Source organism: Arachis hypogaea, chromosome 14, assembly GCF_003086295.3.
Source record: "Arachis hypogaea cultivar Tifrunner chromosome 14, arahy.Tifrunner.gnm2.J5K5, whole genome shotgun sequence".
NCBI lineage: Eukaryota > Viridiplantae > Streptophyta > Magnoliopsida > Fabales > Fabaceae > Arachis > Arachis hypogaea.
In genome coordinates this window covers 137,937,275-137,950,581 of record NC_092049.1, presented here as the reverse complement: position 1 = coordinate 137,950,581, position 13,307 = coordinate 137,937,275, and the positions used below count along the sequence as shown (strand labels likewise).

General features: G+C 33.9%; 2 protein-coding genes and 1 long non-coding RNA gene across 4 annotated transcripts; 2 read left to right on the top strand and 1 right to left on the bottom strand.

The window, feature by feature from the left end:
* The first annotated feature begins 531 nt into the window (after positions 1-531).
* Positions 532-5,430, top strand: LOC112744526 (receptor-like protein EIX1). Of its 2 annotated transcripts, XR_011871481.1 has the most exons (3): positions 620-3,927; positions 4,376-4,457; positions 5,086-5,430. XR_011871481.1 is itself a non-coding variant. In XM_025794187.3 (2 exons), exon 1 carries the CDS (start codon positions 707-709, stop codon positions 3,923-3,925), a length of 3,219 nt encoding a protein of 1,072 aa, XP_025649972.1. In that variant the 5' UTR covers positions 532-706; the 3' UTR covers positions 3,926-3,927; positions 5,086-5,430. The 2 variants fall into 2 exon arrangements, 1 of the variants encoding a protein (XP_025649972.1); XM_025794187.3 differs by lacking the exon at positions 4,376-4,457 and having other exon boundaries at positions 532-3,927.
* Positions 5,431-10,212: 4,782 nt separating this feature from the next.
* On the top strand, positions 10,213-10,863 carry LOC140178775 (receptor-like protein 9DC1). Its single transcript, XM_072216024.1, has one exon. It carries the CDS (start codon positions 10,213-10,215, stop codon positions 10,861-10,863), a length of 651 nt encoding a protein of 216 aa, XP_072072125.1.
* A 366-nt stretch (positions 10,864-11,229) lies between these two features.
* On the bottom strand, positions 11,230-12,201 carry LOC140178907 (uncharacterized). Its single transcript, XR_011871900.1, has 2 exons — positions 11,845-12,201; positions 11,230-11,758 (listed from the first exon to the last, which is right to left on the bottom strand). It is a non-coding gene; the product is annotated as an uncharacterized lncRNA (long non-coding RNA).
* Positions 12,202-13,307: the final 1,106 nt, after the last annotated feature.

Sequence of the window (13,307 nt, the reverse complement as noted above, 5' to 3'; positions counted from 1 at the left end):
TGCAACGTACATCAAACTAGGAAAGCTTTTTTGAAATTTGATTTCATGAGTGGAATTCTCTAATTAAAGCACTCAAATTGAAATTGGAGTATTAAGCAAGCGAAAGTATCTCTTATATATTATCACGTAATATTATTAATTTTTTTATTCATAATAAATATTTAAGAAAGAACTAACAATAAATAATTCATAGCTAGTGTGATGAACATAATAAGCTGACTTGTTAAGTCAATAGTTGAAGTCATGAGTGATGTGAGTATAGAGTACGTTGAGTGAGTGGAAGCATTTGGGCCACACTGGACAAGTTATTTATATTAGATTTACTATATATCTTTGGTTTGAATTAGTCTTTGTGGGAATTCGCTGTCCTCATTATGCGTTGATTATATTGTTAATTTGAATCAGTTGGTTATAAAATTGGAAATATGCAACGTATCGTACATAAATTAGCAAGATCTCATGAAAGTAGGAAAGCTTTTTTGAATTTTGATTCCATCATATAAATATATTAAGTAGACTTGTTAAGTGAATAGGTCATAGGAGCATAGACTAAGTTGAGTGAGTGGAAGCATTTGGCCCCACACTTGACAAGTTATGTTATGTCCCCTTCCACACGAGTATGTTGATTGTTGAGTGAGAAATATGATTTGAATCAGTTGGTTATAAATTGGTAATATGTACTTAGCTTGTTGAACACACATATGATATGATACAACAACTTAACTTCAAATATTGTCTGCTTGGAACGATGATGATGAACGGTGTAGTTTATGTGGTGTTGGTGGTGCAGCTACTTGCATGGACCAGCAGTGTAGCGGTGGTGGCAAGTGGGAAGTGCATTGAGAGTGAAAGGCAAGCTCTGCTTTTTCTGAAACGTGGCTTCAATGTCACGGATGATGATGATTGGCTGTCTTCATGGGGAGATGGGGAGCAGCAGAAGGAGTGTTGCAACTGGGAAGGCGTCAAGTGCAGCAATGTAACTGGCCATGTTCTCATGCTTGATCTTCATGCTGATTATTACACTCGTGGATCCATAAGCCCATCACTGGGTGAGTTACATCATTTGAAGTATTTGGACCTTAGTGGTCATCACTTTACTCACACTCCATCCATCCCTCATTTCATTGCCTCTTTAACCTTTTTAACACACCTCAATCTCTCTTCTTGTTCCTTCACTGGAAAGATACCCCCTCAATTGGGAAATCTGCTCTTCCTCGAGTATCTTGATCTTGGAGGGAATGCATTTGATTATTCGCAACGAATCCCTTCTCAATTCTCAAATCTCTCCCATTTAGTGTACCTTGATCTTAGTTTCAATTATCTGGTTGGAGAATTCCCTCTTCAACTCACAAATATGTCATCCTTGACATATTTGGATCTTAGTCATAATAACTTCAATGGAACACTGCCTCCTCAGCTTGGAAACCTCTTATCCTTGGAACATCTTGATCTCAGTGGAAATGCATTCACCGGAACTATTCCTAGTCAATTCAAAAATATTTCCCGTTTGCAGTATCTTGACCTCTCTTTGTTGGACAAAACCGTGCCAATAAATTCTGATTTACAATGGCTGTCTCAACTTTCAACCATGAGGTATCTTTCGCTTCCTTGGGTGAATCTCAGTAGTGCCAGCAATTGGCAACAACAAGTGAGTAGCCTTTCTCATCTTCAATATTTAGACTTGAATGGTTGCAATCTTGTCGATTCTGTGCCCACTTCATCACTTGCATCCCCTGCCAATTTCTCCACTTCTCTCTCATATGTGGATATCTCTTACAACTCTCTAAGGGATGCATCCTTCATATTCCCATGGTTAATGAATTCCACTGGTAGCCTTGTCACTCTCAGAATGAATGATAATGGTTTAACAGGAACCATTCCAGAAACATTCGGGGACTTGAGCTCCCTTGAGGAGTTAAATCTTGCAAATAATGAGCTCAAAGGCCAAATACCTCTATCCTTGTTTCATAGTTGCAATTTGGTAGAACTACACCTATCCAAGAACAAGTTGACAGGGGAGTTTCATGAATATATTCGAGAGTTTTCTCGTTGTGCTCATAAACCCTTAAAATTGTTGGATATGGGATGGAATGAAATTACGGGGATGGTGTCTGACCTCTCTCAGCTTCAATCTTTGGAAGAGTTACGACTTGGTAACAACAGATTAAATGGAAGCATACATGAAGGTATTGGAGAACTATCCAACTTAACTGAGTTAAGCCTTGGAAATAACTTGTTGAAAGGTTTGATATCTGAAACTCATTTCTCAAGACTTTACTATCTTGAGTCTTTGGATTTGTCTCATAATGCATTAGTTTTTAATGTTAGCGACGACTGGGTTCCCCTTTTTAATTTAAGTAACATTTATTTGGCCTGTTGCAAGCTGGGGCCTAACTTTCCAACATGGCTTCATACCCAAACCATGATTGAAAATTTGGATATTTCCTGTGCTGGAATTTCTAGCACTGTTCCTAATTGGTTTTGGGAACCCCTTTCTCAGATGTTGAATTTGAATATTTCTTACAACCGTTTTCGAGGAAAAATTGAAAGCCCAATTCTACCAGCTATTGTTTCTGACCAACCTCGTTCAATTGATTTGAGCTTCAATTTATTTGAAGGCCCAATTCCAGCATTTCTTTCAACTACTTCACAAACTTTTTTGTCTAATAACAGTTTTTCAATTGCAAATCCTCTTTTATGTGCAAACTCGACCAAAAACATGAGATTTATGGATTTGTCAAACAACGACCTTAGAGGAGAACTTTCGGATTGTTGGAGGGGTTTTGAGTCATTGGTAGTCCTAGATTTATCCAATAATCAGTTTTATGGAAACATGCCAAAGTCTCTGGGGTCATTAAGAAATATCCAGTCAATACATTTAGGAGGGAATAATTTTTCAGGAGAGATACCATCATCCTTGCATAATTGCACACAACTACAAATTTTTGATGCTGCACGTAATAAGTTGTCAGGAAGAATACCAAGCTGGATTGGGGATAATATTCCAAAGCTACTTGTACTTAGCTTACATTCCAATAATTTTCATGGTAACATTCCATTAAACATGTGCAATCTCTATGAACTTCGTGTCTTGGACCTCTCTTTAAATATTCTGTCTGGCAGTATACCTAAATGCATAAGTAATCTGTCTGCTATGGCCACTCAAGAAAAATCAAATGCAACCATTACCCATGACTATCATTATGAATATCGCAATGAGTTTAGCCGTGATGACGCTATAAGTGAAGTTTCCGGAGTTTATAATGATAGCGCGTCACTGACATGGAAAGGGAAAATGTCAAAATATGGAAGCACCCTGGGATTGTTGAGAAGTATTGATTTCTCCAGCAACAGGTTAACAGGGGAAATACCAACTGAGATGATGACTCTTATTGGCTTGGTTTCTTTAAATATTTCAAGAAACTTTTTTAGTGGACACATTCCTCCAACTATTGGACAACTGAAGTCAATAGATTTTCTTGATCTATCCAGAAATCATTTGTCAGGAACAATTCCTTCACAGCTTGTTCAGATTGACGATCTCAGTGTTCTTGACTTGTCATACAATGATTTATCCGGAGAAATCCCACTTGGCACGCAACTTCAAACTAGGGATGCATCTGCTTATGCAGGAAATCCAAAACTTTGTGGTGCTCCCCTCAACAATACTTGTCCCATTCATGGTCACCAGATCAGTGAACATGATGCTGATGGTGATGATGATGAACAATTTGTAAGCGAGGGGTTCTACATTGCTATGGCTGCTGGATTTGTTATGGCATTTTGGGGAGTGTGCTTCTCATTGATTTTGAAGAAATCTTGGAGATATGCTTATTTCAAGTTGTTGAGTGATGTCTATGACAACCTCTATGTGTTTACAGCGATCAAGGTGGCCAAATTCAAAAGGATCAGATCTCAAATATGAAGGTATGCACCGTTTCCATTTCTTCTAGTTTTTATTATTGTTGATATAGTTGTTATATTCATAATATTGGTATATCAAAAAAATTAATATCTGCTCTATGCAAATGAAATAAAATATAGTAGTGCTAAAATGTTAAAATGTACTTCTTTATTGTTGAAGTTTTAAATTGGACACACCAAACCGTTTATTATTGTTTTTTAATGGTTAAAACATAGCTTAGTTGATTAATTCCTAGCTAAAACAGTAGCTTACGTATATAATATGGTTAGCATTTTGTTACTCTGAATATGTGCTACCTGTTGCCATTACTGCAAATGGTGAATTTTACTGAACATGAATTCGTGTGATGCAAGGTAGATCTTCATAGTTATCTATTTGAAGTGAGATAAGTGCATAATTCAGTTATTGAGAATAAGTATCATGTTTGGTAAGTATTTACATGTGTTGTAGATTTGTAGGTGCATATTGATGAAGTTTGGAGAGGATGCCTTTTCAGATCACTCTATATTTTCTGATTAGATATTATATATGGGTGAGAAGCTTGGTTTTATATATGGTGGCTATTCCAATAAAGATATTATGAAGTGTCATCATGTGAAGATACTTCATTTTGATCATTGGATGATAGATTGTAGAATTTGATTTTTATTTAAAATAAAAGTGTTACCTTTATTAAAAATGTTGCTAAACAAATAAATTTCACTTTTTAAATAAGAATCATCATGAGAAGATATTTTTAGCATATTTATGGGAGAAGTTGCCTTTATATATTTCATTGCTGCGTGACTCAGTGTCATGAATAAAATATTATTCATGTTTTTCACTTTTTAATTTTTATACATGCATGTTCATCACACGGCCCTTTTATTATTTTTAGGCTTTATATATACATTCTTACATATACAATTGTAATCATGTGAACTTGTTCTTGTGATAATAATATATGTAAATATGTATATGGGATGTGGTTTTATGTTACTTAAATATATATTTGGAAAGTTTTCAAATGTATCTGAGGTGTTTCAGTAATTTTAACCGTTGATTTTAATTAATATATATTATATATCTTAATGCATATATTCTTCCTATATATTTCTGCTCTTTAACACTTTTATATATTTTGAATATTACCTAACATGTAATGATGTCATATCTTTCAGGCAAAAAGAGTACACAGTATATTGAGTTGAAAAGATAGAGCCTTGTTTGTGATACAGCTAGAATCTTCATGCATGTGTATCCATTTGGAAGGAGACCAATAACATTTAGTGATGCAGTTAATATAAGAAAAAAGTTTGTTAATATAATAAGCATTATGTTTGTATATTTTAGCCCTGTTTAGGTTTACTGCTGTGGCTGCAGGGTGGAGTGTGGAAGAGGATGCTTTTTCACATTTCACCTATATTGCATAGTATTTGTTATATGAGTGTGATTGTCAAACTTAACCTTGTTTTATTGCTGTAATTTATTTTCGGGGACGATATTAAGTGTTAGTTATTATGGAAGTGCTTATGGACTCGTGGTAGTTCTGTTTTTTTTTTTTAATTTCTGCTTACCAAATCTATCAGGCTGAATTACGATGTTTATTTTATAATGAACTATACTTAGTCTACTTAAAAGTTGAAAGTTTAAAATTATTAGTAGGGCCCATATCGAGTAGAATTTAGATTCTACTATAATTTTATTTGCGAGTTTAATTTTTTTTTTTAAATTTAACATTGTTTTATTTGCAAATTGAGAATTTTCAAGATTAGCTCTATTTATACCCTAAAGTTCTACACTCAACTCTATCCAATCTTATATGTAATAAATTAATTTTTTTTCAATCACACACAATATTTAATTATTTCATATTTTATAAATATATTAATTAAAAAATATAAAATTAAGTCCATTAAAATTAAAAGAAACAAAATTATAATAAAATTCATGTTAAAATTTTAAAAGGGAGAAGACATGAGTTAAGTGCAATCTCTATCAATTTTATTATACATGTATAATAATTTTTAATAAATACTATATTATATTAGGAGTACAAATTGATTGAATAATAGGATTAGGTCTAAACTCGCATCCTACCATATCTGCAGCTCAATCTGTTCTGTTCCGTTCTTAACTAGATTTTTACGGTTAGGTTATTAACCGTGTTCGAACAAATTAGATTGAATTGGACACCCATAAATAAGGTTAGTATTATGAGTTCAATTTACCATGAAGTCATATAAATAACCGTTAAAAATGAATTTATCGAGAGAAAAATACTTTAAATAGGATTTGATTAAAGAATAAGAATATTGTTTAAAGGGAATAAATAAAAAAATATTTAATTTTTAATGCATTGAATGTATAAAAAAAATTTGAAAAAATGAATATTTGTTTTATATTTTCTTTATTTTTCTGTAATATCTTTAAGTAGTCTTTTTAAGGCATAGCAACAACCTTTAAAATATTATGCTGTCAGGCGTCAGCACTAAGCTATCAGAATTACAAACATAAAAATTTTCTCCAAATTGTTGATAGAACTTATATGAACATGAATTCATGTTGACTACGGAATTAGAGAAGACTTGAGCTTATGGACTTGAACTTCCAATCCAAATTTAATTAAGTGCACTAGCAGCATAAAAATTGACCATGTACAGGAGAAAATTGACACAGAGTTAGTGGAGATAATGTCATTAGTTTTTTTCTAAAATGAACAAACAGTGTCAACTTCAACTACAAAATTTTCTCATTTATATGCTGAAATATTCGCACAACCCAATATAAGGGATTAGAAAGCCAATTTTTCTTCCCCAAAACACACGAAAAAATAATATTTATATATTTTAGAGCATAAATATAAATGATATTTTAAAAATATTTATAATCATTCATTCTATTATTTTTGTTTATTTTTAAATATTATAATTAAAAATAATAAATATACTATAAAATCATATAAATATTTCAACGTAATAGCAAATTCTAACAAAATTTTTTCTAGAGTTACCATGATACAAGTGCATTCCAACAGCTAATTTGCTACAGTAACATGGTAGATCTACATTATACATACAAATAAAAAGGTGATTAGATGTGTAACAAAAAAGACTTATTCTCTTAATTTCTTCTTATATAGCTAAGTTATCGCCTTCGAGTCCTTTAGTATAAAACGGTTTGGTGTGTGGCATACTTTCCATGAAAAACCTTTTTTTTTTTGGTCAAGCCATGAAAAACCTTTAAACAAATGTATAAAAATGGGGTTGTTCTTGTTTTATTTTAAAATCACATCCTTTTCCTGTTTTGAAATTTTATTCCATCAGTGGATTTCTTTAATTTAAGCAATTAAATTAAGCCACTCGAATTTGAAGTTGGAGTTGTATGCCAGCGAAATTCTTATCTTCACATAGTATTATTAATTTTTTATTCATAATAAATATTTTTTAAAAATTAAGCATAAATAATTCAATAGTGTGATGAACATAATAAGTTGACTTGTTAAGTCAATAGTTCAAGTCATGAGTCTTATGAGTATAGACTACGTTGAGTGAGTGGAAGCATTTGGGCCACACTTGACAAGTTATATATCTTTGGTTTGAATGTCTTTGTCGAATTTCCTGTCCTCATTTACTTTTTGTGAGTATACAATCAAATAAAATGGTGATCAGATGTAATCATTTTCTTCTTATATATCTAAGTCATCAACTTCGAGTCCTTTAGTATAAAAACTGTTTGTGTGTGCCATACATGAAAAACCTTTAAACAAATATATAAAAATGGGGTTGTTCTTGTTGTCTCTTGTTTTGTCGACGCAATTTCTTCCTCTTCTTTATCTTGTCATTGACTATTATTGACTATGATGCACGAACATTCACATGGACACGAGACACGATATGACACGGGATATACCGACACACGAATTTAAAAGTTTTATAAGATACAGAAATATAAATATATATAAAATATAAAGTATTTTTTAGATGAATTGAAATGATATTTTGTTATTTTGTTGATATTAAAACATAAATAAATTTTTTAATGTTTTATTTTAATGATATAAAGTATTTAAAATATTTTTTGTTTTAATAAATAATAATATACACTACTTCTAAATTTATTTTAAGAATATATATTAAGAATAAAATTGGACACTTATGGTTAGGGCTGGAAGTGAGTCAAGCCAGCTCATGAGTCAGGTCGAGCTCGACTCGTTAACAGCTCGATAAGCTAAACTCGTAAGCTGGTGAGCCAAGCTTGAGCCTGAAATTGAGCTCATAAATTAAATGAGCCGAACTTGAGTTTGGATAAACTCAACTCATTAGCTCGTGAACTGGCTCGATTATATATATATATATATATTTTAATATAGGACATAAATAAAAAATTTATAATTTATTGATAGATAAACAATATATAAAATTGATCTTTTCAAATATTTTTAAAAATATATAAGTTATAATTTATTGATATAAAATTATAGATTATGTATTTATGTTTCTCTTATTTGAGCCAGCTCGTGAGCTCGAGCCAGCTCGTGAGCTTTTGGTGAGCCGAGCTTGAACTTAAGAAATAAGCTCGATTGTTAATGAGTCGAGCCGTGAGCCAAGCTCAATTTTCGTGAGCCGAGCTTGAGCTTGGTCTAGCTCGGCTCAGCTCGACTCACTTCTAGCCCTACTTATGGTATTTAGGTGTGTACAAGTTTGTCTCAAGATATTTTGAGTATATTCCTCCAAATCCAATCAACAAGTTGCAACTCAAGATATCCACTCTAAGAAGCTTGATTCAAAATGCAACTAGTCTTGAAGTCCTCCGTCTTGGTTTTGTGACCATTTCATCTACTATACCTGATATGCTCACAAATTTTACATCTTTGCGAAAACTTGAGCTTTTCTATTGTGAGTTATATGGTGAATTCCCAATCGAGAGGTTTTTCAAGCTAAAAATGCTTAATAATCTTGGCTTATCCGGAAACAAATTATCTTTGCTCCCAGGGATAAGTTCTTCCAATGAAACTCTTCCTCCAATTCAAAACTTGGGATTGAGATCATGTAATTTGCATGGCGAAATTCCCTCTTGGATAATGAACCTAACAGATTTGGCATACTTAGATCTTGAGTATAACAATCTTCAAGGCCAAATTCCTCACTCTCTTTTTAGACTAGTCAATCTTGAAGTTCTTTCTTTAAGCTTCAATTCATTGCAAGGACAGATAGAACTTAACATGTTTCTGAGGTTGAAGAGGCTTACTTGGCTTGATTTATCTCGCACAAATTGTCTTTGCTCAATAAAAGAGATTCTTATTCCAATGTAACTATTCCTCCACTTGAGAAGTTAGATTTGTTTTCATGCAATTTAAGTGGGGAAATTCCATCTTGGATAATGAACCTAACTAGTTTACATTTTCTGAATCTTCAACAAACCAACCTTAGAGGTGAAATTCCGCACTCTCTTTTTAGTTTTTACACTAGAGAATCTTACTTTTCTCTCTTTAGACAACAATGAGTTGGAAGGACGGTTGGACCTTGATATGCTTTTGAATCTCAAAATGCTTTCTTTTCTTGGGTTGTCATACAACAAACTCACTCTGTTCCCTGGAGAAGATTCTAAAATTGTAACTCACCCTCCATTAGAAGTTTTACCCTTGGCGTCATGCAATTTGGTGGAGTTCCCCCCTTTTATTCAAGAACTGGATCAGTTGGGAAGTGTTGATGTTGGAAACAACGATATCAAGTCAATATCCAGTTGGATGTGGAGAAAAAGAAATCTCCAGAGTTTGTTTGCTTATGGCAATTCATTGACAGGAAGAATATCCCCATTGATTTGCAATTTGAAATCACTTGTGATTCTTGATTTTTCCTATAATAACTTAAGTGGTGTGATTCCTTCATGCTTGGGAAGCTTTAGCCAATCTCTCCAAGCTTTGGTGCTCCAAGGAAACAAATTGGTTGGCCCCATTCCTCAAACATATATGGCTGGGAGTAACCTGAAGATGATTGATTTCAGCAATAATACCTTGAAAGGTAAGCTACCAAGAGCTTTGGTCAATTGTAAAAGGCTAGAATTTCTTGAAGTGAGACAACCGAATCAATGATTGCTTTCCTTATTGGCTGAGCACTCTTCCAGAGTTGAAAGTTATTGCTTTACGGTCTAATGAATTTCATGGAGCTATAATGTGCCCAACAAGATGCACATTTCTCAAGCTTCATATCATTGATCTTTCTCACAATGAATTCTCTAGAAATTTGGCTCCAGAAATGATTAGGAATTGGAATCCGTGACAGCTTCCAACATAAGTCAACTACAATATGAGGACAGCACTATTCAATTTCCAAATCAGTATTGGTTTAGACTTTAGAGACATTTCCTATTCATTCACAATGTCTAGCAAAGGGGTTGTTATGGATTATCAGGAGCTTCAACAGGACTTCTATTTTATGATAGCCATTGATCTTTCAAGCAACAAACTCTTTGGAGAAATTCCAAATGTCATGGGGGATTTGACGCGTCTTGTTTTGCTCAACTTGTCAAATAACATGCTTTCTGGCAATGTTCCATCATCCTTTGGAAAGCTTTCTAATCTTGAAGCATTGGATCTTTCTCGCAATCGCCTCTCAGGACAAATTCCTCAACAGTTAATAGGACTCAAATTTCTGGAGTTCTTTAACGTGTCCTTCAACAATCTCTCAGGTCCAATACCAGAAAGTAAGCAATTCAACACATTTGAAAACAATTCGTTCATGGGAAACCGAGGCTTTTGTGGGATGCAGGTGTCCAGAAAATGTGATCATGCTAAGCCTCCACCACTGACATTTGATGGTGATCAAGACTCCGAATCAGAATCTTTCTTCAACTGGAAAATAATTTTGATTGGCTATGGTGGTGGACTTGTTGCTGGGCTAGCATTGGGAAGTGCTTTCAGCCAAGACATATTTATGTGCTTGAAGAGGGTGTTTTGAGTCAAAATCAAGAAACAGGAATTCCTACCATACATTGGTGTTAGTGCAGGCAGGGTTGGATGGATGAAGTGTACTGTTTGTTGTCTAAAATCTAGAAACTAGAGCTTATAGTTAATAAGAGTATGAACTAAATTTCCTTTATGTTTATACTTTCAAGTTGCTATGTGTCTTTTTTTAGTTACTACGATTGTGTTTAGCAAGTGTGAGATGAAAAGTTTTTAGATGTTTCTAAAGCAAGTAAATCATTATTACTCTGCACTATTCAATTTTTATTTATTTATTTTGGGTAGTACTCTGCACTATTCATTACTTTAGATAGAGATAATATAGTTATTACACATTGTAGAAGGAAAAAAAAAGGAGGGAGGAAAGAAAAAACTTTATTCAGATTGGGAAACACAAATTAAGCAGTAAAGGAAGGAAACCCCAAACAACATTAAAAAAAGAAAAAAGCTGATTTAAACTCCCCCCATCAACATGTATCGGCTTAAACTAATATATAGACCAAGTGGGTGTGTGCTATTTTTTTTTTTTTCTTGAGCTGTTCAAGTAATCATCAAACCAAATTTTAGCATAAAATCCAATCTTGTTGTGTTCAACATCTAAGGAGTATTAGTAAACTTGAGGATTTTGCAAAGAGCATACATCTAAATGGGATGTTCTGTTACCTCATGCCATGAAATTTTTTTCAATAAATCACCCATCCATAAGCTTTATATGCAATAGCGATAGAGGGGGGAAAATGATTCAATACATTGTGCAAAAAACAGAAAAGTAATTATAGTTACCGATAAACAGATAAATTGCAGCCATCTCTATGCAGATTCTGATCCTCCTGTTAAGCTTCACCCTTGTCTATACCCACTCTAACCACCAATGTACGACCACAAAGTTCCTGCAAGAAACACCATACATGATAGGCAATACAAATAAGTGAAATCGGAAACAAAACATTGAGAAGTTGATAGAACTATATCCTACCGTTCCGTTCAGGGTCAATGCAGCATCACGTTCTTTCTCCGATAGGAAAGAGAGAAATGCATAAACCCCATGATTGGCAACGTTACTGTGAAGTGCATAGAGAGTGAAAGGCAAGCACTACTTACTTTGAAACAGGGTTTTCATCTCAACAACAATGCTTGGCTTTCTTCTTGGGGACATAGAGAGAATAAAAAAAAAAAGTGTTGTAACTGGGAACAAATTCAGTGTAGCAGTGAAACAGGCCATGTTTTGAAGCTTGATCTTCATGTTTCTGATCATGTAAGAGCTGGCTCCATTACTACAGCACTGGCTGAGTTGCATCATTTGAACTATTTGGATCTTAGTTACATTTCCTTCAATCTCACCCCATCAATTCCTATCTTTATTGCCTCTTTAACCCATTTGAGATACCTCAATCTTTCACACTCTGGCTTCCAAGGAAAAGTACCCCATCAGTTTGGCAACATGCTCTTCTTGGAATATCTTGATCTTGGATATAATAGCCTCTTTGCAGAAATTCCTCCTCAAATTTCAAACCTCTCCAATTTAGTGTACCTTCATTTCGGATCCAATTCTTTTCATGGGAACATTCCTCCACAACTTGGAAGTCTCTTATCCTTGAAATATTTGGATTTAAGTGAAAATGATTTCAATGGAACTATTCCTGAAAATTTTGGAAATCTTTCAAATTTGGAGTATCTTGACCTTAGCTCCTCTTACCAAATATCTTTGAGTTCTGGTTTGCAATGGTTATCTCGTCTTTCATTTCTGAGGCATCTTTCACTCCCTAAGGTTAATCTTAGCACTGCAAACAATTGGCAACAACTAGTGAGTGGTCTTTCTCATCTACAATACTTGGACTTCAATGGTTGTGATCTTTCAGATTCCATCCCCTCATCACTTTCTTCTGCTGCAAATTTCTCCACTTCTCTGTCATTTGTGGATCTCTCTGGCAACAATTTGATGAACTCTTCTTTGATATTTCCATGGTTAATGAACTCTACTAGCAGCCTAGCCATGCTCAATTTGGATCACAATTCTCTGAGGGGAACTATACCACAATCCATAGGGGAATTGAGCTCTCTTGAATACTTGAGTCTTGCCAGCAACCAACTCGAAGGCCAAATACCTTTATCATTGTTTCATGTTTGCAGCTTGAGAGAATTAGACCTTTCTGGAAACAGGTTGAGTGGCCAGTTTCATGAGTTTGCTAAAGCATTGTCCAATTGTAATCACAAGCAATTGCAAACTTTGAATATGGGATGGAATGAAATTACAGGTATGGTGTCAGACCTTTCTTCATTTTCATCATTGCAAGTGTTACGACTTGATAGCAATGGATTAAATGGAACTTTGCATGAAGGCATTGGACAACTATCCAATGAGGGAGTTAAGGCTTGGAAATAACTCATTGGAAGGTTTGATATCTGAGGCTCATTTCTCTAAACTTTCCATGTTATTAA